We start from the raw sequence: 21,064 nt of genomic DNA, 5'->3' as shown, positions 1-21,064 counted from the left end.
CTGAGATAATCCATCCACCTCACAGGTGTGGCACATCAAGATGCTGATTAGACAGCATGATTATTGCACAGGTATTGTTGCTGACCACAATAAAAGGTCTCTCCAAAATGTGCAGTTTTGTCACACGGCACAATGCCACAGGTGTTTAAAGTTTTAAAGGAGCATGCAGTTGGCATGGTGACTGCAGAGATGTCCACCACAGCTGTTGCCTCATTTCTCTACCACAAGTCATTTCCAAAGGCGTTGCAGAGAATTTGGCAGTACTGTACCGGTGCACCTCACAACCACAGACCATGTGTAACCACATCAGCCCAGTACCTCCACATCCAGCAACTTCGTCTCCAAGATCGTCTGAGACCAGCCACCTGCTTCAACAGTTTGCATTACCAAAGAATTTATACACAAACGGTCAGAAACCATGTCAGGAAAGCTCATCCGCATGTTCCTCACCCTCACCGTCGGGCGGGTGAGCAGTTTGCTGATGTCAGCGTGTGGTTAGACGTGGTCTGTGATTGTGTTGCTGGTTGGATTTACTGGCAAATTCTTTGAACAAGGACATTCCTGCACTCCAACAAAACCTGACATCTGTGGCATTGTGCTGATAAAACTGCACATCTTAGTGGCCTTTTATTGTGGTCAGCCTAAACACACTGTGCAATAACCATGCTGTCTTATCTGCATCTTGATGCGCCAAACCTGTGAGGTGGATCATCTCAGCAGACTCCAAAAAGGGGATCTGTCAATGATTACCTTCCGAGTTGAATTAAAATCCATGCAGTGATTTGAGATATTTTGCTAACAGAAACCTGTTCATTACCTTCAGATATCAAGAACATCTGCCGTGTTTGAGGGGCCTGAGCTCAGCATCAACTGTGTCTGCACAGCTATCATTTTAAAACTACACGTTTTTAGATTTGACAATCATTGTTTTTGGCCTTTTTAAACATTTTCTGGAAATTTACAGAATATTTGGTCATCAGGTTTTCTTCCCTTACAAGATTCAAATACCAATAAAAAGCAGGAGTGTGGGAGACATGAATAGCAGAGAATTAAACGTTTAGGGAGGGGAAGCTTTTCCTAATAATCTAACAAAGTCAGGTCCTCTGGATGGTTTCTTTTGTTGTTGAAACGTTTTGTTCATCCAAAGGACTTCATCAGTCCAAGGAGCAGCACATCCACATAGTGGGCCAACCAGTTTTTATGGCAGTTCTGGAGCAGCCATGACCAAAGTGGTTCAAAATATCAAAGTGCTTCCTGTGGGACTGAGTTTGTTGTGGCTCCTTGGACTGATGAAGTCCTTTGGATAAAGGACGAAATACCACAACAAAAAAAGAAACCATCCAGATGATCTGATTGAACGATGTTGGATTTTCTACCTGGATTATTGAGCATGAACTTGGATATTTTGAACCACTTCATGGCTGGCTCAGATGAGTCGACGGGGGAGAGGGCAGGCCCCAGAAACCATCTGATCACCAGCAAGTTGGCCCACTATGTGAGTGTGCTGCTTGTGGGACTAAGTTTGTTTCATCAGACTGATGAAGTCCTTTGGATGAAGGACAAAACATTTTAACAAAACAAAAAAACGTCCAGAACCTGACTTAAGTTTGTTGGATTTTTCTACCTGGATTATTGAGCATGAACTTTGATCTTTTCCTAATAACTTTATGATCGTAAAGATTCAAGTCTATTCAAACAATGTCACCATTTCAAGCAAAATGAAAACAAAGGTAAGACTTGGGGCTGGGTTAACCTTGGCACAATGTGTGAAAAATAATCAGCACCTCAGCATCCTGTTTTATCTTAGCTGGGCTTATATTGTGCGTTACGATGGGTTTCTCTTTCATTCACAGCTGCCATGCAGGCTGCTGTCGTTACGAGCAACTTCTGGTTTCCAGCAATATGAAATACTCAGATATGAGCAAGTCATTTTTGTCAATTTAGATTTCTCTCTTGGAAAAAAAAAAAAGAAGGCACTTTTAAACAAACTTTTTTCCCACCCATACTCGTTCAGAGCTGGAAATGGTAAAAACAAACTCCATACTTGGAAAACTGTGCAGGATCCCTAGAATACCACCATCATGCACGGTGGTGGCAGTATCACGCAGTGGGGCTACATTTAAGGCTGGGGCAGGCATTTCACCTCAAACAGAGTTGGACTCATTTCAACACAGCGAGCACCTCCCAACATGAACTCGTTTCAACTGCCGTGCTAACATTGAACGACTCTTAAAACATGAACGCATTTGATAATTTTCTTTTATTTAGACAACCCAAATAAAAGGCACAGAACATTGCGCATGTTTAAGTAATAATTTGACAAACATACATTTAAAAAAATGTAGGAATGTTTGACCTTTCTGCTAATCAGAAAGCCTAGCCTCTCATATATACAAAATTATCAATGTTAATGTTCTAATACAAAAGATTTATAAAAAAGGTTCTTATCTTTCACATCTATTGTAACTACCGTATCCTTGGAACTAAAGGTTTTGTACAAAGATATACATTCAACTGCTTTTCACAAGGGTCCTGGTATTTCCAATTATTACTTTTTTACGTTCCTTAAAATAAATGAGATGTTCAAATTCACAAGAATAATTCCGGTTATCACATTATAAATCGTTTCAAATTTGGCAATCAGGCTATTATAGTGTATCTACGTAAAATGCATAAGAATAAAAAAAAAAAAAACTAAACTAATATTTTGTTAAAAAACTTGGGAAAAAAAAAAAAGACAAACATGCATATTGCATTTCTTTGTATAAACTGAATCAACTCAAAGGAGCTGCAACACTGCTGAAACATGGCATTCATTAAAAAAATAAAATAAAAAAAAAGAACTGTTAATGTTGAACAGCTACAGTGTTTAGGGTCATGCAACATCAATTTTGTCCCATTGCTTTGAAACGGGCACAAAATCGCATTTTATCAAACTCATCCAGTCCTCAGCCACGAACCGAGACTGAAGTTTAAAGTAAATGTAAAAGATGTACAGCATTTCTTTTATTGTACAGTAAATGATCATTTAATGGACGGCTGGTTGAAATGGGCACATCTGGAATTCCCAGTGATCGTAATTTTAAGTCTGAACACTGCAAACGTTCGATATATAGTTCATGATTATTGAGTCGGTCTGCGTGTTTCCTGAGCGACAACGTCTGATCGCGGGGCTGTAACAGATTAACGAAAAATAATCGTAATATTAATAAAAATGTGTAACAAAAGAATCCGCTAAAAACTATTTTCCTCACCGTTACAGCTTGAAAAACTTCTCTACAAGGCCAGTTTTTAAAATATATATACTCCGCCACTAGATGGCCCTTTAGTGTAGGCTGGCTGACCACAACACTCAGAGTCCATTTGATCTTTGATAATACTGCTGTTCACCTGCATGTAGGATCTGCCTTCAGTGCAAGACTCATTCCATTCTGACTTCATGGGAAAAAATAAAAAAGCACAAATAAAAACAAACCTCTGCGTTTCCATATAAATAGAAAACAAAGTACAAGTGTTTCATAGTCAAGAGGCCAGTGTTCAGATGTCCACTGAAATGACAAAAGCAAAAGTTAAAAACGATATCGTGAAAATACATTACTATGTCAACTGTACAAGTTAGTCACTGTACCTCAAGAGCATATCTACTATCTGAGAAGAAAAAGAAATGCTAGAACATTGTGAAAAAATAGGCTTCCATGTACATGGAAGCAACTGTCCCTTTTACTAAATTCATTTCCTATAACATTAAATAGTGATTAGCAGGCTATAGTATTAAAAAAACAAAAACAAATGGGAAAAACGAACAAAAACAACCTACATACAAACAAAACGCCCAGCGGCCTCGGGAGAGATCTTGTAAAACGCCAGAAACAGCAATTCATGGTTATTGCTTCAGTCCATTCCACATCTCCCTTAAAACAAACAAAAACAAAAAAAAAGCATGTGTATTTTTTCATAAAACGTCCTCCACTGTCGTTCATCATGATTCAAATCACAGTTTTATCACTAACTGCCTACGCTAAGTCTCACGGCTGTCTTGATTTCAAGACAAGTCCTACTAGAAGTCTACTTAATAAGTTCTGCATCACATGCCAGTCACTTAACATTAGTTGGGACAGTTAGGACATTGGGAGCTCCTACTGGCCTCACAGCTCATGGAAATATTCACTTCAGGGTCTGAAGTGAATATTGTTTGGGGTCGGGGGGCTGCAAATATGAGGTCAGCAGTCTCTTGTTACACTTCATTTTCCCTTTCTTTCTGAACAGTTAGATGCTGATTATTTTTCTATCTCTTAATTGTATTTTTTCTTACCAAGGAGGGGAAGAAGGCAAGACTTGGGACAGAAAAGGCATGCTATCCATTGGCCTCATCGCGATGTTTAGTGGACCGGCTATATTCATAGGCATCGGGGTCGTTATCGCCACTGGGTGGGCAATATTCATGGAAGCTGAGGCAGGGATGTTCACAGACGCAATGTTGACGGGGCTGGTGAGGGTGACTGGGTGCTGGAGGCTGACGGGGGACGTGATGTTGACCGTGTTGGTGCCAATGTTCATTTGTGCGGCTATAGTGACAGGGTTGTTGTTGTTGTTCGTGTTGCCCCGGTTCATCGCTGAGGTGATGGGGGCAGAAATGGTCACAGATGTAGCCGAGGCAGAGTTGCAGCCTTCATTACCCTCTGAAAAACAAAAACAAACAAACAAAAAAAAACAGTATTTAGGTTTTCTTCTGCAGACATTTTCATTAGCTGGACATGAGAAGTGCGTGTAACATTAAGTTAAAGCTAGGCCTGTCACGATAACTCATTTTGCTGAGCGATTAGTTGCCTCAGAAATTATTGCGATAAACGATGACATTTTAAAATTTTACAATAATTAGTAATTATTGTCAAACTTGAGAAGAAATGTTGGTTAATTTGTTTTGTATGTAGTACCTTTTTGACCACCGGATGGCAGTATAAGACAGTTTGAACTGAAGGATGGATAGTGAGGGAGCGAGCAGCGTGTCTCTAAGAAAAATGGGAGGAAGCCCCTTGACGTGACATGGGCTGTCTCTCGTCATTCTCAAAATGGCAGACAGTCGGTGTGGTTGGAGCTCTTTAGCATAGCATTTGTCACACAATGCTTTTAATTAAAAAAACCTGTAAACAAGTTCTCAACTTCTTTTTGCAGAGAAAAACAACTTTTTACACGAAGGCACGGGTTACAACCGTGAATTTTAGAGCTTTGACAAGACGGAGGTTTTTTCCCCCCCCGAGGTCGACCTGTTAGCTTAGCTCGTAGCTTAGCTTCTTTTAAATGGATTTTAAAGAGAAAGGGAGGGGTCAGTGAAGAGCACCGGAGTTTAGTTTTTTGTCATCCAGTTTCTTCAGTAGAAAGAGAGAGACACGAAGAAACGATAAAGCTGATAAATAAAAATGAGGTTGATAATTTTCATTTATAATGCGAATAATTGATTTATTGCTTATCGCGACAGGCCTAGTTAAAGCAATAATGTTTTACTGCAAAAGCTTTCATTTACCCTTTATTTATACAGGTAGTCTCAAATAAATGAGATATATATATATATATATATTTATATATATATATATATATATATATATACATACATATATATACATATATATACATATACACATACACACTATAACTGTGTTATTGCTCCAGTAATTTTAATTCTGTATGATGTTTTTGTTTTGCTGTCTATGTTTTGCTACATTTCTGTTAAGCACTTTGATAACAGTTTATCTGTTTTAAATTGTGCTCTACAAATAAAGATGACTTGACTTGACTATATATATATATATACACACATACATATACAGACAGCTGAAGCCCCGGAACTCTAATGTCCAATGTAAAACTAACTTTACCGCGGTTTAATGTGGTGCTATGGCTCTGCAGACAGTGCACGTTGCCGTCTTGTTTTGTGGTGTTTCTAGTGTAAAAATATTTCCACACAGCGGACATGTTTAGATGAAAAGTTGCTTAGCTGTTAGGCACAGTGCTACTGCACATTGTAGCTGGCTGCAAACTATGAAATGGATTTCCTGAATGTGAGGCGGGTCTTATTACTCTGGGTTCACGAGACACACCTCCGTTCAGTAAATCCATTCCATAGTTTGAAGCCAATGTGCAGAGCATCCGGCAGGGAATCGTATGAGGAGACGTTTCAGCAGACACAGACATGCATCATGGATCGGAAAAAATCAGATACGTAAATTATGCCCGTATCGGAGGCCGATACAAGATCGGCCCCATCCCTACTCTTTATTAGACATGAAAATATATACTGGTAAGTGTATTTCTTAAAATAAAGTCAAAGTCCTTAAAGTTTCAAGATAAATTCAACGAATCAACGGATTTTAGTTTTGCAGCACAACCCTCTAAATTGTCGTCTGATTGAATTGTAAAATGCACAAAGATTCACATGTCTACGTGTTTTATTCATTCTTTCAGGCAGTAGTTTGCTAATTCCAAATTTAATAGCTACACTGTTAATTACCAAACATGATTAGTAACTTCCAAACAGTTTGGATCCGTTAATCATGTGGGCAGAAACACAACTGAGCTCTTACAAGTGTTTTCTCCTCTGAATGTCTGTGTGCAGACTAGTGATGAACTGGCCTTTCAGTCTTGGTAGATGGGGCTCAGAGTTACAGGTAACAATTAGTTTGACCCCTAAACATTCATACCCATTTAGTACAGTCAAAACTTATTAAGGTACTTGCAGGAAATATGCAGTTATCAGTCATTGATACTGGTTTATGATTTGGTAAGATATAAAATACTTTAAAAACTAAAAGGGAAAGTATTTAGTGGAAATGTAAAAAAAGGAAAATACATTTTTTGATCTACCATACTTTCTACCGTACACGTCGCACCGCCCTATAAGTCACATCAGTACAAATATGTCTAAAGTGGAAAAATCCATAAATATGTTGCTTCACCGTATACGTAGCATCTATTATGCGTCACCGCTGACAACCCAGAAATGTGGGCCGGTGTTGTTCCAAAAATCGATTACCTGCCAAATGGCAGTCACTGGAGCATGCGCGGGAGAATTTTAACAAGAATTTAACAAGATTAACACTTAAAAACAATCATTTGTTTGCTCGATATTATAGTAAAGGTGTGTCTTAGTTGAACTTTTACTTAATAAATGCACTTCAATGGTCAAATTAGCTGCATACGTTTGCTCCAGGCGAGCTGGACCAAGGTGGTATGCTAAGGCAAGCCAAATGTGTCATTAATAGCCACTTTTATTTATTACATGACACAACAGCATGCCACACAACTCCAGTGCCATCTGAAAATGGTAGTGTTTAATATTTTCAGTCAAAATGAATGAAAACGGTCATATCTCAGCCAAAAATTGGGTTTATAAATATGGGAAAAAAAATCCATAAATACGTTGCTTTGGCATATAAGTCACAGGGCATGTAAATTATGCAAAAAAAAAGCGACTTATAGGTTGAAAAATATGGTACTCCTATTATTATAGTGTGGATTTTTATCTTCATGCGTGCCCAACCTTTGTTACAGGAGTTAAAGTTGGTCTGTCCATGAGTCTTCAAATGACTGGTGATGTAAGCTGCACTGAGCATCTTCCCGCAGATGCTGCAGGTCACCTTGCCTTCATGCCGGATCATGTGGGAGCGGAGTCTGTCTTTGGTGGCAAAAGCAGAGGTACAGGCCTGCAAATAGGACAGCAGACAGGGTCAAAGGTCATGCAAGAATGAAACAGAAAAAAGGCAAACATTAAAAATCTAAATTGATGGCAAACGCTCTTACCGTTACTTGACATTTGAACGGTCTTTCTGAGGAGTGCACATGCTTCACATGGCAGCTCAAGTGGTCCGGCCTTGGGGAGAAAAAAGAAGTAGTTAAATTGATAAATGGTGATGTGTAAGGAATGCCTGCAGATGAATCAAACAGCATGCTCTCACCTTTTTCTACGGCTACTTTCACTTCTCCAAAAAAAAAAAAAACTTGGTGAATTTGTATTTCTGGATTATACTCAATGTGCAACTTGTATATTAGATATTTTATTACTCCAATGACGATACAATCCCTACATCAACCTCATCAACAATTTGACCATCGACTGGTCATTTAAGGAACTAAAACAAATATGATATTTAAATTTTCTTTTCAAAATTGTGTCTTTTTGCTTGACATAAAGTCCCATACAGAGAAGGTAAACGGTTCATTTCTGGTCTTAACATGCATTAAAATGTAGAAACGGACAGATGTGCTGTTTGCTTCAATAATGAGGAGATGGACACAAAATCCTTCAAATTTCAGTCAATGGCAGTTAATTCTCCACAATCACTGGTGCGTGAATTAGTTTGACCTAGTTTCAAACATGCACTACAATGAAATGGACTTTTCCCCCCCTCCCCCTCTTATCTGGCAACTTTAGTAAACAGTTTGCTTAACATCATTAGTTATATTCCTGACAGAAATACAAAGGTGATAATGGTTTCTATTTCTTTCTTAACCTAAACAGAAATCTTTACAATATGGACAAACAATATAGAATATTAGTATTTTCCCCCTAAAGGTCAAGAAACTACAAAAGTTCAAAAGCGTGTCAACAAGCAGCCTAAATCAGCTGTAATAATAACAACAGCTCTTAACTACTCTTTTAACTCTTTTTTTGGATTTTTCTACCTGGATTATTGAGCATGCATCAGGATACTCTTAACAGTTTGCAACTATTAGGAACATTGATGGTGCGGATTCTCAGTCATCCATGATACAACCCCCCCCCCCCCACACACACACACACACACACACACACACACACCATGCTATTCTGTAATTGATGTTTTGCTTCCCATCTCAAAACGGCTTTGAAACTCCACTTTCCAGTTTGGAAATGGGAAGGAAACCCTGATGGTAAGAAAAGACATCCTCTAAAACAGAACAGAATTTCACGTTTGTTTTTTGTTTGAATAAATATTAGGAGCAATTTTACTTAAAAAAAAGTTTATACGTCAAACACAAGAAGATGGGTGAAAAAACAAGATAATTAACTAATAATCCTGTCAAACCGAACATAATTCCTATGAATGTGTTCATTTATTTGGCGACAATACAAATTTTAGAAATAAAATTTGATCTTTTATTAATAAATAAATGCATCATAAGATTAAAACAAGCAGAACACAACTCCCAAGCAAACACTGATGACAACACAACTCGTGTTTATCTATTTTTGACGTACAAAGTTCGCGGAATAGTTATTGGCCACTTGACCTTTACAGTGAAACTCCAGCATTCACAGATTCTTCTCGGCTCTGCTGCTCCTCTGCCAGCACGCTGGTTCTGCTGAAGCTGAATCATGTTAGCTGTGCCATACTGGAGTGTGCTGATGCTGCTGGATTTCTGGTTAAACTAATTAAAAGCCTAGTTGAACTTTCTCTACGATGCTATAGACCGGATGTGTTTTTCCTTTTTGATTTCTCCTGTTGGTTGTCCCATTGACAACGAGAGCAGACTACAGACGTGCCCACATTTCTGGCTGAGTGGCAGTGACTCAGTGCTCTGCTATTCAATCCCCATTCTCACTTTCCTGTATGCTGATGAATCCCTCGCACACGTCACCGTGTTGGAGGCATGCCTGAAACTGCCGTACGCAGCACAGTGCTAATGTGAACAGCTTAACCAGGGGGACGCGGGTGATATTTTTGTTTAAGGTATGTTGCAAAACTGAGCTCAACAACAGTTATCAATAACCCCTAGCTTTTCAAGTCGTAGTCTCGAAGCTGAATAACTACATCTGAGATCGTCTTAAGAACTTCTTAGGCAACATGTTTATTTACAACTTATTAAATGTGCTGACCTTAAAATTACGCATGGTTCACTGAATTCCTAGGGGAAAGAGTCTGTGACAAGCTGGCTGGAACTGCAAAGTGACAATAGACGCCTCCCCCCCACCTCCTGATTCTTCACTGGGGCTCTCCCATGTGCGACTGTTTGAACACGTGGTTGAACCTTATAGTAACTACATTAAAATGTATATAACAATAATAAAACTTATACAGATAGTGCTTACCTAGTAAAAACAGAATATCATCTGCAAGCTGTTGCTATAATTGCAATACAAGCAACGAATTGCAGTTCATTGCACTTTTGGTGAAACCAAAACTAAACAAGGTTAGGCAATTGTAATCATTGTTTAAATGCTTTCATATCAAACTCTTTCCGTTAGCTGAAAAACGGGGAGAAATAAAACTATTTCCTGTTATAATTTATTCATAATTAGGTTATTTTTAAATTCCATTCAAACTTTCTTCTGGAATCCAGAAATGCAACCACCAGAGGGTGAAATTACTACAGTCTCCCCCTCCAATAAGTACAAATTAGATCTCAGACTCAAACGTCCTGTTTACACTGGCCTTGTTATTCGCCGTTACTTGTTGATTGAAAACATATGAATAAATAGAGCCGTTGTGCACATGAATAGAGCTACAGCTTCTCGCAGTGGACCCATCAGTTTGAAGCAGATGAAATGATCACTTTAAAATATAGACCTATTGTGCGTCAATAAGTGTGATTAATTATGTTCATCAGTTTTATTCAGCAAAATTAAAAAGGTTTTTAAATATATACTGCAAATGATGCTTACCTGGAGAAGCCTTTTCCACACACAGAACACACATAGGGCTTGTGGACCCCTCCGTCATGAGAGCGAACATGGTAGGTCATTCGGTCCTTTCTTTTAAAGCGCTGCTGGCAGATGGGGCACTCGAAGGGCTTCTCGTCTGAATGGGAAAGCTTGTGGCGATTCAGGTGGTAGACATCACGGAAGGCCTTGCCACACATCTCACACCCATGGTTTTTCTTGACAGGCTTTGGCGGTTTCTTCGGGACATTTTGCTGCGGCACATTGCCCATTGCGGACGACGTCATGATACTTGTGCCCGAAGAAACCGAAGTGGTCGCCGTAGAGAGGATGCCTGCTACTGTGGAGATGTAGGATGGGTTGCCATTGTTCTCTCGCGGCATGGATGCAATCATAGGTACCATGGTGGGAGCTGTTTGGGCTGTCTTCTTTGGACGTGACACCATCTTGATACCGGTGTGGCTGGACTCGTGGCGTCTTAGATGGTAACTGTCTCGAAAGGCCTTGTTGCAGTAGCCACACACAAAAGGTGTTTTGCCTTTGTGTTCCTTCTTTATCACAGGCACTGGTGGCCGTTGGCCTCCTCCGCTTGCCACATTGTCTTTCAGGAGTTCAGCAGCACTGACAGGAGGCTTCTGGTCTATTTGGATAGGCAGGATAGGCTTCTGGTCAACTTGCTCAGCTCCAGCATTTAGAAGTGGCAGCAGGCTATTCTGGGCCACCTGATGCTGGTGGTGGAGGGCTTCATTGGCCTGCTAATAAAACAAAGCATACATTTTTTGGTTGAGCAAACGCATTTCAGATTTTTCATGACAAAAATTAAATCAACGCTTTCATGCACACAAGCAGCAAGTGACAATCTTTTTGGGTATTGCAATTCAGAGCAGCTAGCACTCCCTACAGAATGTAAAGCAAAATGATGTGGTTAGTAACAGCTGTTCTACAACTGGAAGCTGTCAGCTAGGACTCAAAAATCAATTCTGACAAGTCAATGAAAACTAACATGGGGAAGATCTTACAGAATACAAAGTGGGCCTGTCATTAATGAGGCTGATGCGGCGTGCAACTGATGCAAAACAATCCAAATATACTGGATGAAAAATGATCCCATCGTGACGGTGCTGATTCGTCATGTGACTGCAAAGCAAGCATACCGAATTAGAGGCATAGCAGGGTCCAGTTTAGCTGCCAAGAAGGCTCTTGAAGAGTAGGCCATTACCTCAACTATTGAGCACAGTTAAGAACTACAAAGAACTAAAAATGTGGTTTAGTAAAGTAGAATCCTCTATAAAAAAAGCCATCAAATTAGATGTAACAACATAAAACAAAGTGGCACAAATGTTTGCTGTGTCTGGCCTACTGCACCATATTTCCTGGGTTTTGCAGGTACAGAGCAATATGGATGACTGCCATACAACATTAAATTGATATTAAATTAGAACAATTAGCAGCAGCAAGATGTTTTTCAGCTTTGTTTACCCATTCATTGGTATTTAATTTCTTGCCAAAGCTGTGACTTCAAAAATTTTGTCATGCAAGGCAAACGACCAGGATAATTGCACAGCTTTGTCTAAAAGAGAATCAACGCATTTTGTTTGGGCATGTTTGAAGCTGAAGGAGGAAGACTAATGACAGTCAACAGTTGTGCAAGACAGAACTGTTGTGCATACGGTAATGTAGAGCATCATTTATGACCCACAATGTAAAAAAAGCTCAAGCGATATAGTCAAAGTGTGATCCTGATGAAGCAGTACTTTTAATAATCAAGCTCGAGGTCACTGAGCACAGTTAACGTCCAGTTTCTGTTTCCAATCTGCTGCTTTGCACTACAGACATGACAAAATAAAATGCTACATGAAAATATTTTTTTTAATTTGAAATGTGCATTTTGACTATCTAAGGGCAAAAGTCAAAGCATTTTATCAATTTCTATCAATTTTGTTCAATACTATTGTTAAACTACTTGAGTAATTAAAAATGCATGCTAAGCTAACTAGACCATGGCACGGTGGAAACACGAAATCAAAGTTATTTTTTCCAAGTCTTAAATATGTGCTGAAAAACGTACAAACTGACAGATGTTTACAGGTAGCAGGGCAGATATTAAACTGCAAATAGTCTTGAACTGATTGCAGCAAAAAGAAGCAATCCCACACAGTTTTAGACCACCTGTGAGGACATCTTTTGCTCAATTCAAAATGTTTCAAACTGCATTTCCACCAACAACAAAAATGTGAACTGTACTTGGGACAAACCAAACGATTGCCTTAGTTAAGCTCACAATAGTTTTAATGATTGTATTTTGCCTTTGCGGTTTTCACAGAATACTATTTTTAGTTTGATTGTTTGATGTTGCATAATCAAACAAACTAAACCTTTTCTTAGTTTCCTGTTACATGCGTATGTTCTTGTTGCACTGTTAAAGGATTAGAAACTAGGCCACAAAAGTAAGACTTGCCAATTTGAGTGCAGCTGCTCAGTGCAAAATAAAGTTTTCATTTGTTCTCATTTTTCAATTTTGTATATTTATTTACTACAACAAAATACGGTATTTTTAATATTTGAATTGAAAATTAACTTATGAATGAGATATTAGCTGTAAGCCATATTGAATAGTCTGAGTTTAAAGGACACTTTTCATTTTCTGTGTCAATTCAGAAGTTAAGAATAAAAAAAAAAAAAAGAGTGGACGTTTCAACAACACATTAAATGCTCTGCAATTCCTAACTTTCCAGATCACAGCTACCAAACACGAAAAATCCACAACAAAACAACCTTAAAACAAAGTAGATCAAAAATAAAAGTGGTGTGTTGATTGTGATTATTTTCCAAAGAAAATGCATTTAGGTTTGTGTAAACTGCCACTTTGAAATGGTTTATGAAAACAGCCGAACACTTGTTAACACGGATACTAGTTAGTCAAATTACACTAAAAATAGCAGGGAAGCAAACATAACCCGAGCAGCAACAGCTTTGAAAGAAACTGCACTATTACTTTTACCATTATTTACTTCAGGTAAAAGTTTTTTTTTTTAATTACTGGTACTGTTTTTTCTTTTCTCTACTAAAAAACTTTTTTTAATTTTTTTTAACTGCAGATAAATTGATATTGAATACGTATACAGATTAAATGCTTACACACGAATAAAAAAAAACGTGTCACATGATTTTGCAGTAAACTTCCATGTTGTCTACCACAGCAAAAAAGCTACGATGAAATGCTTGACCTTTCCCTTTTGAGGTTCGATCATCCATCGAAGAAGGCCAGCAAAGACAGGAGTAGCAAAAGGAGACGGGTTCGAAAAGAAAAATGAACCTCGCAATGTCCTCCTTATGTCATCTAGCCTATTGTGACAGACACAAATCTGAGCAGTGATGCACTCGGGCCTCAGCGGGGGATCTTTGTATGCTCATCTTCATTGATTTGGCTCATCTATTCATGAGACAGAGACATTGTTTATCCACACAGCACTCAGCTAAACTAGCCATCGTTTGCAGTTGGACCTGGGAACTTGTGAAGCATGCCACCATCCATTTGTCTGAGCACCTGCTTACACTTGCCACCTTCCACGATTAGTCATCATGCCAATGCAACCCCGTCCGCTGGCACACCAGGAGTTGCGGGGGGGATACCAGCCGGGAAACCTTTTTGTAAAGCTTGTGAACAGCAGACGTAGCCACTACAGACAGACTGCCCTCTACACAGAGGTGCAGGGCCTGTAAGCTGCTGTGCCTTCATGCAGCTCTGACCATTTTGACACAAATGCGCTCCGACAACTGGGGCTGCTCCCTCATAAATAACATCAAAATGGAGGGAGTGTCCTGACGGCTCCGTGGGCCACTGTAGACTTGAATTGAGCTCATAGTCTGATTATGCACCGCCTTTCCTCAATCTTTTGTGTCACACACTACAGCTGCTTGCCCAATTGTGAAAACAACAAATAGAAACCACGAGTGATACAAAAAGAAAGAGGTGAATACTAAATACAAAATATTACATGGCTGTTTGCCCTCTTATACGTTCAATCCTCATGTTGAGATGTTGAATTGCATTCCAAGTTTCAAAATCTCCGGCTAATATAGAGTTTATTGACTGGACAAAAGTTCTTGGAAAACATAACTTTCCATAGGTCACATGTCCACTGGTTAGCCTGTAAAACTAAAATTACACAGATTTAAAACCCTATTTGATGAAAAACCCTGTTTGATGAGGCAACAACTAGAAGTGGAATAATATTTTTGGAAACGGATTAATTTAGTCAAACTTAACTTTTTTTTTTGACAGCATTGTGTACCAGGATGAAATAGGCAACTTTAATTACCTCACTTTGTACTTTATAAGAAAGCCACTTAACACTGAATATGTTACTTTTCTTAGGAAAAAATATCCTGTCTGAATTAAAGAAAAAGTCTGAGATGTACTGAAGTAAATGCTTAAAACCTTTTTGGAAACTGACCCCCCCCCCCCCCCCAAATTCCTTAAAAGGTTTCAGCTGAACTTTATAAAAAGGTATAGTATAAGTATAAAGTTGGCACATAAATAGTACTTTTGTATAAAAACTACAAATAACACATTTAAATTCAGCACACTATTTTTTTTTGAATGGGGAAAAAACACCTTCTGTAAACTAGAACATCTCATTTAGTCATTAAAATCAAAAAAGCCTAAAGTGGATACTCAAGTTTTAAACCATGTATTAAGCTACAAACTTAAATCCTACTGTAAACGGTTGCAGTCAAATATATTTTAATGACAACACCTGATGAGTAGACTTTTTATAAAGATGTCAAACCTTGTTTGGACCTAAAAACACTCCTTATTTGAATGAATGTCACAAGAGATTTCCATATTTACTCAAATTGGGTTTTTTTTTAAACCACAAAAAAGTATTTTTTGTTTGCTTCACAATACAAAATACCTCAGAAAGTTCTAAAACTATACAATATTGCTAAATACTTAAAAATATGCAGTGCAAAATTCTCAATTTAAATAATGTAATTTCAATATTTTAGTGTAACGTAAAACATTTATTATTAAACATTGTCTGTACAATACGAGTTGCAAATAGAGATGCCAGAAAAGGCCATAACAGACTTTCTGGCACGCAAACACAATTTTAAAATTTCATCTAAAAGAAAAAAAAAGTTCCTCCAACACATTATATGTACAACCAAGGAACATAAATAAAGTGCTTAAAAACCAAAGAAAAAGTATGTTTCACACAACTGCAAATGATATTTAAACGTTTGAACATAAAGTACTGTAGGATGTTTTCTGTAAGGACAGAAGCCAGTAAACCTAGTCCACTCTCAGAAAGCTCAGTTTGTCCCCGATTGGTCACAGCCACTGGCCTGAGCAGGTGCCACCCACTGCTAACCATTAGGTCTGCTGGTGGTGGTGGTGTTCCAGTATCATCACGGGGGGATGGGTCCAAGAATTTGGGGACAGATTTAATTGGGCAAAGAACCAGTGTATGGCTCCAAGTGCAAGATGAATTATCAAAATTTATTTAGTCGCCCTTTTTATTTATGTTTTTAAGAAAACAACTGCACAATAAAGTGCAACTGGTAATAGTGTAAAGTACAAAATTCAAACTGATGATTACTGGGTGCAGAAACTGAGAAAAAACAAAAAAAAAATCTAGGTGCAAAAATATGAACAGCTGCTCAATCTTTAACTCCAGAATCAACTTCTATAAATGGTTAAATACATCACACAGAAGGCTGATGTGCAACAACAGTGCACCGTTCTTATTTTGTGTCATACGCTTAAAGTTTGTTGAACTAGAACTTCTAACTTACTTTGCAAATCTCAAAAATAGGCCATCGCTTTAATTCATTTAAACACTGACTAATCAGCTATGCTTCGGTTTGATAATATACTATTTGTATTCCTAAACAGAATACATTTTGCACTTTTTAGTAAGATATTTCCAACCGGCAAAACATTTTACAGCCACAGTCTATCATACAAAACCTAATTTTCATCTAATGCTTGAAATGTTCAATACACTGTACAATAACCTGGGTATCCAGTAACTGGATTTTTTTTTAATGCAGATTTATTTATAGATTTACATACCTATTTTACAGATTTATTCATTTTGTGTGCGTTCAGTCAAAGCAGATGCATTTACTGACTTAAAATATATTTTACAAGGGGTTCCTTCTATATGTTCAAATGTGCACGTATGTATGTATGTATATGTGTAGGTGTATGCATATAGATACAGATTCATATAAGTGTTAATGTTGATACGCCCTATACAATGGTTTTAACATGTCTGGAATGAATCAATAAAATAAAAAAATAGATTTAAAAACTCACTAAAAGTGAGCTTAAAAGTAAATTTGTGAATGAGTGTTAAGTACTTCTAAGTTCACCTCAACACCCCCCCCCCCCCAAAAAAAAAAAAAAAAAAACAGTTTTAGACTTACAAATGCACTTAAAACAATTATTTTGGTGAAAAAAATACAACAGCAGCTAAACGTACAGCAGCAGCTGCACGAATTGTTAGTAAAATATCTTGTGTCTCTGAATCACATTTCACATGCTCAAAACCAGACTCTTTTTCAGTCCTGCTAAAAGGCCATAAAATAAATAAATAATTTCTCCCTGCAAACAACATTCGTAATAAAATAAGGCGAATCTCAGTCAGCAGTAGCATTTAACTTTCTCTGCATGTGATTATTTGTACATTTCGTTGTGTTGTTGCTAATTTCAAAGCTGCTGCTTCGGTTCTAGTTAGCTAGTGCCGTGTGCATAGTTTGAATTCTTTTCTCCAGAGCTCACCAGAATAAACAGATTAATTAGCAGAACGCTGAATGACGTTAGCTAACAAGTCATGTAACGTTAGTTTTGCTAACTCATCACACCAGCCTCGCCCACGTTTAGCCAAATTAGCCAGCGACTTTAACGAAGGTAGCCTAAACATCGTTAGCCACTTGGCTAGTTGCAGCCGAGCCGGCTAAAGCAAGCGGAAAGTTGACCGCGGACTTGGGAATCGCCGTTACTAAATCTCAGCAGCTGCTAACTGAACGTCTGCTAACGCTAGCCTCTGGAAAAGCTACGGCATTTTTTTTCTCGAAGTGCTGCGTTGAGAAATCTTCGCAGACATTTCATCTCATTACTCCACGGCGTCCCGATCAAAGCCTCCAGTCAAAAAAAGGGGGAAAAAAAAAAACAGGGTCTGGCTCGATTGTAACGGTGCAGCAGTGGCGTCTCCAGCTTTACTTCAAGTGATACCGCATGTTTTGCTGGCTTCGACTAAGACAACCAAACTTAATTAAATCCCCTCCCCAACGCCGTCGAAGTATTACACAGCCACAATCAAAAATTTCCCAACAATATAAAACAAGCCGTTTATATCAAGCGGGGACTGGAGATATTTGATTTTTTTTGTTCTAGCGTCATTCCCAAGCCTCACAGCTGGAAGCCTGGATTCATAAACCATTGTTTTGCTTCGATACTTGTTCTTGGTGCTACTCGTTAAAAAACTAGATTTGCTGCTATGATAAACAGTGCGTAAGGATTATTTTACGGTTGTTTTATGACCTATCCCGGTTTCCCTCTCAAAACAGACAACTTACTTGGAAGAGAAACGTACTCCAGCTCGGCTCCATTTCCACACTTAGTGATTCTGTAGGAAACCCAGTAGAAGCCTACAACAAAGCAACCAAACATGGCAGCTGAAACAACTTCCGGTAACCTCTAGGACTGTACCACTTTTCGTACTGTTTGGCGGGGAGTGCTAAAATAAAATTTTGAAAAATACTTCGCGTTAAGTTATTCTTGATTGACGTTTCGTAAACGAAAAATTTAATAGTATCCAGTCAAAAATTTCGTTTTAAAACGTTTCCAAGGGATTTCTTGAATATTTAATTCAATTTTTAGAAGTAACTCGTGGTACTTGAAAACGGAACACCCCTCAGAATGTGTTTTGGTTTCTGCTTTGAGGAGCATTTGTTATATTAGATTGTCGCATGTGGCATGGGAACGACTGTGTCTCATTTTTCTCATTTTTAGACCAAAAAGGGTCCCGAACGTGGTTTATTTCACGTCGTATAGACATTCTTCTCTTTAGGCTGGGGGAAAACGTTTTAGTTTTAATTCATGAAGGAAGCATTGTGGCTGATTAATTCAACAGCGATAGCTGACTAAGAACTGCAGAGGCCATAAACTTTGGACAATGAATTGCCTGCATTTTTACAAAACAACATAATTAATTCCTAATTAATTATAAACTTTTAAGATCATGCAAACTTTTGACAAGTTGAATTATATTTTTTATATTTACTCCAATAAAGATTTTCAGTAAATGAGCATCTTTTTAAAATTAGATAATGAATGTTTATTTCAAGAGTTTTATGTTGTTGAATAAATGAGGCAATATACTTTCATGAAGTTTGGTACTTTATTTTAAAAAGGCATGTTACTTTAGCATAAACTACATTAGAAGTTGTTAAAACTAAAAACTATTTTGATTTTTTTGTACCCCTTAAACATGAAAGATTTACAGTTTGGCATCTACTTATTTAAATTTATGAAAATAACTACAAATACTCAACACATGACGAGAACATGTATGTTTTCCACCCATTCTGTTTTTAAGTTAAAAGTTCAAGTCATAATTAATTGTCATTCGCATCGGGTACATGAGGTGGAACAAATTTACTCAGGGTCCCAATTACACTTAGAAATAACAAAAATACAAAGTATAAAAAAACACAGTATATAAGGATCTATGATACCATATATGCTAAACGAATGCCAAACGATATGCTAAGATATATGCTAAACACAATAATGTGAAACAATACGGCGTAACAGCAGCAGCCCGAACATGAGCTGTGGTGAGCAGATAGGTAGCAGAGCAGAGCAGCTTTATTCAAAAGCTACGTGATAAGATTAGTTTTTTGACAACAACAAAAAAAAAAAAAACTTCAGAATTGTCATCCTCAATCTTTTATTTGTTTAGAAAATTCAAAGTTACATTTACCAACCCAAAAACTAGAGGCGTAGTTTCCAAAAATCAAGTAATTATAATCACATAGCTTTTTATGTATTTTTTGATTTAACTGAGAAATTTCATATAAACTTCAAAAGCAAGTAGTTATCTAACTACTGGTCAAACCAGTGGAACTATGGTTTAATCAAACACTTTTTCTGTCTACTTATTTTTTCCTAATCTATGTGATTGTGATAATGTGTGATTACTCAACTTTGAATGTGTTAATTAGGATTTCAGATACACTGCTTATTTACATTTAAAGGCATTCTTGTTCATAGACAAGTTGTATTAAATGACACTTTTTAACATGCCAGTCCTGCACTTAGAAATGGGAATTATAACTTGTATTTGCTTCACCAGTAACATTATTTTCTTTAATTCACTAACCTTCCATCATATATTTAGTTGTAATAACATTATGATCAAACAACATCACTAAAGCCATGCATATTGCCCAACACTATTAATATTAGGGGTGTCCTGATACTGTATTTTTTTTAGACCCAGTCCAAGTCCAAGTACTTCAGTTTGGGTACTTGCCAATACTGAGTACTGATACAGAGTAGTTAATGAGTTACCATTTTAACAATGAGTGCAGAAACACAATTCTTTTATTACGAACACATCAAACAGCCTGCTGTCTTAAGATCACCTGTTTTGATCTGAAACTATGTCTTACATATATATATATATATATATATGTATACAGGTGTATACTGTATACAGGTGCTGGTCATAAAATTAGAATTTCATGAAAAAGTTGATTTATTTCAGTAATTCCATTCCAAAAGTGAAACTTGAATATTATATTCATTCATTACACACAGACTTATATATTTCAAATGTGTATTTCTTTTAATGGTGATGATTATAAATGACAACTAATGAAAACCCCAAATTCAGTATCTCAGAAAATTATAATATTACTTAAGACCAATAAAAATACATATTTTTAGAAATGTTGGCCAACTTAAAAGTATGAACATGAAAAGTATGAGCATGTACAACACTCAGTTCATTAATTTATCCTTTATTTAAACAGAGCCATGAGGACTAATTTACAAGAGAGACCTGAATACTTACAGTAGTTGGGGCACCTTTTGTCTGGATTACTGCAGCAGTGCAGCGTGGCATGGAGTCGATCAGTCTGTGGCACTGCTCAGGTGTTATGAGAGCCCAGGTTGCTCTGATAGTGGCCTTCTGCTCTTCTGAATTGTTGGGTCTGATATATCACATCTTCCTCTTCACATCACCCCATAGATTCTCTATGGGGTTAAAGTCAGGCGAGTTTGCTGGCCAGTTAAGTACAGGGATACCATGGTCCTTAAACCAGGTATTGGTAGCTTTGACAATGTGTGCAGGTGCCAAGTCTGTCCGTCCGTCCGTCCGTCCGTCCGTCCGTCCGTCCGTCCGTCCGTCC

The 21,064-nt window shown here is 37.7% G+C and overlaps 1 protein-coding gene across 1 annotated transcript; it reads right to left on the bottom strand.

Moving 5' to 3' along the window:
* Window positions 1-3,717: 3,717 nt before the first annotated feature.
* Window positions 3,718-18,305, bottom strand: LOC119420113 (vascular endothelial zinc finger 1). The gene is made up of 6 exons (XM_037687488.1): window positions 18,224-18,305; window positions 10,637-11,388; window positions 7,795-7,864; window positions 7,535-7,697; window positions 4,313-4,679; window positions 3,718-3,911 (listed from the first exon to the last, which is right to left on the bottom strand). Exons 1-6 carry the CDS (start codon window positions 18,254-18,256, stop codon window positions 3,884-3,886), a joined length of 1,413 nt encoding a protein of 470 aa, XP_037543416.1. The 5' UTR covers window positions 18,257-18,305; the 3' UTR covers window positions 3,718-3,883.
* Window positions 18,306-21,064: the final 2,759 nt, after the last annotated feature.

Source organism: Nematolebias whitei, chromosome 14, assembly GCF_014905685.2.
Source record: "Nematolebias whitei isolate Nwh7 chromosome 14, NemWhi1, whole genome shotgun sequence".
Lineage (NCBI taxonomy): Eukaryota > Metazoa > Chordata > Actinopteri > Cyprinodontiformes > Rivulidae > Nematolebias > Nematolebias whitei.
Note: the sequence above shows the minus strand (reverse complement) of the source record. Positions and strands in the feature narration are given on the sequence as shown.

Coding starts and splice junctions, on each gene's coding strand:
- LOC119420113 (XM_037687488.1), bottom strand. CDS start 18,256: ATGGAGCCGAGCTGGAGTACGTTTCTCTTCCAA. Junction 11,389..18,223: donor GGAGTACGTTTCTCTTCCAA/GTAAGTTGTCTG, acceptor TTGTTTTATTAG/CAGGCCAATGAAGCCCTCCA. Junction 7,698..7,794: donor CGTTCAAATGTCAAGTAACG/GTAAGAGCGTTT, acceptor TCCTATTTGCAG/GCCTGTACCTCTGCTTTTGC.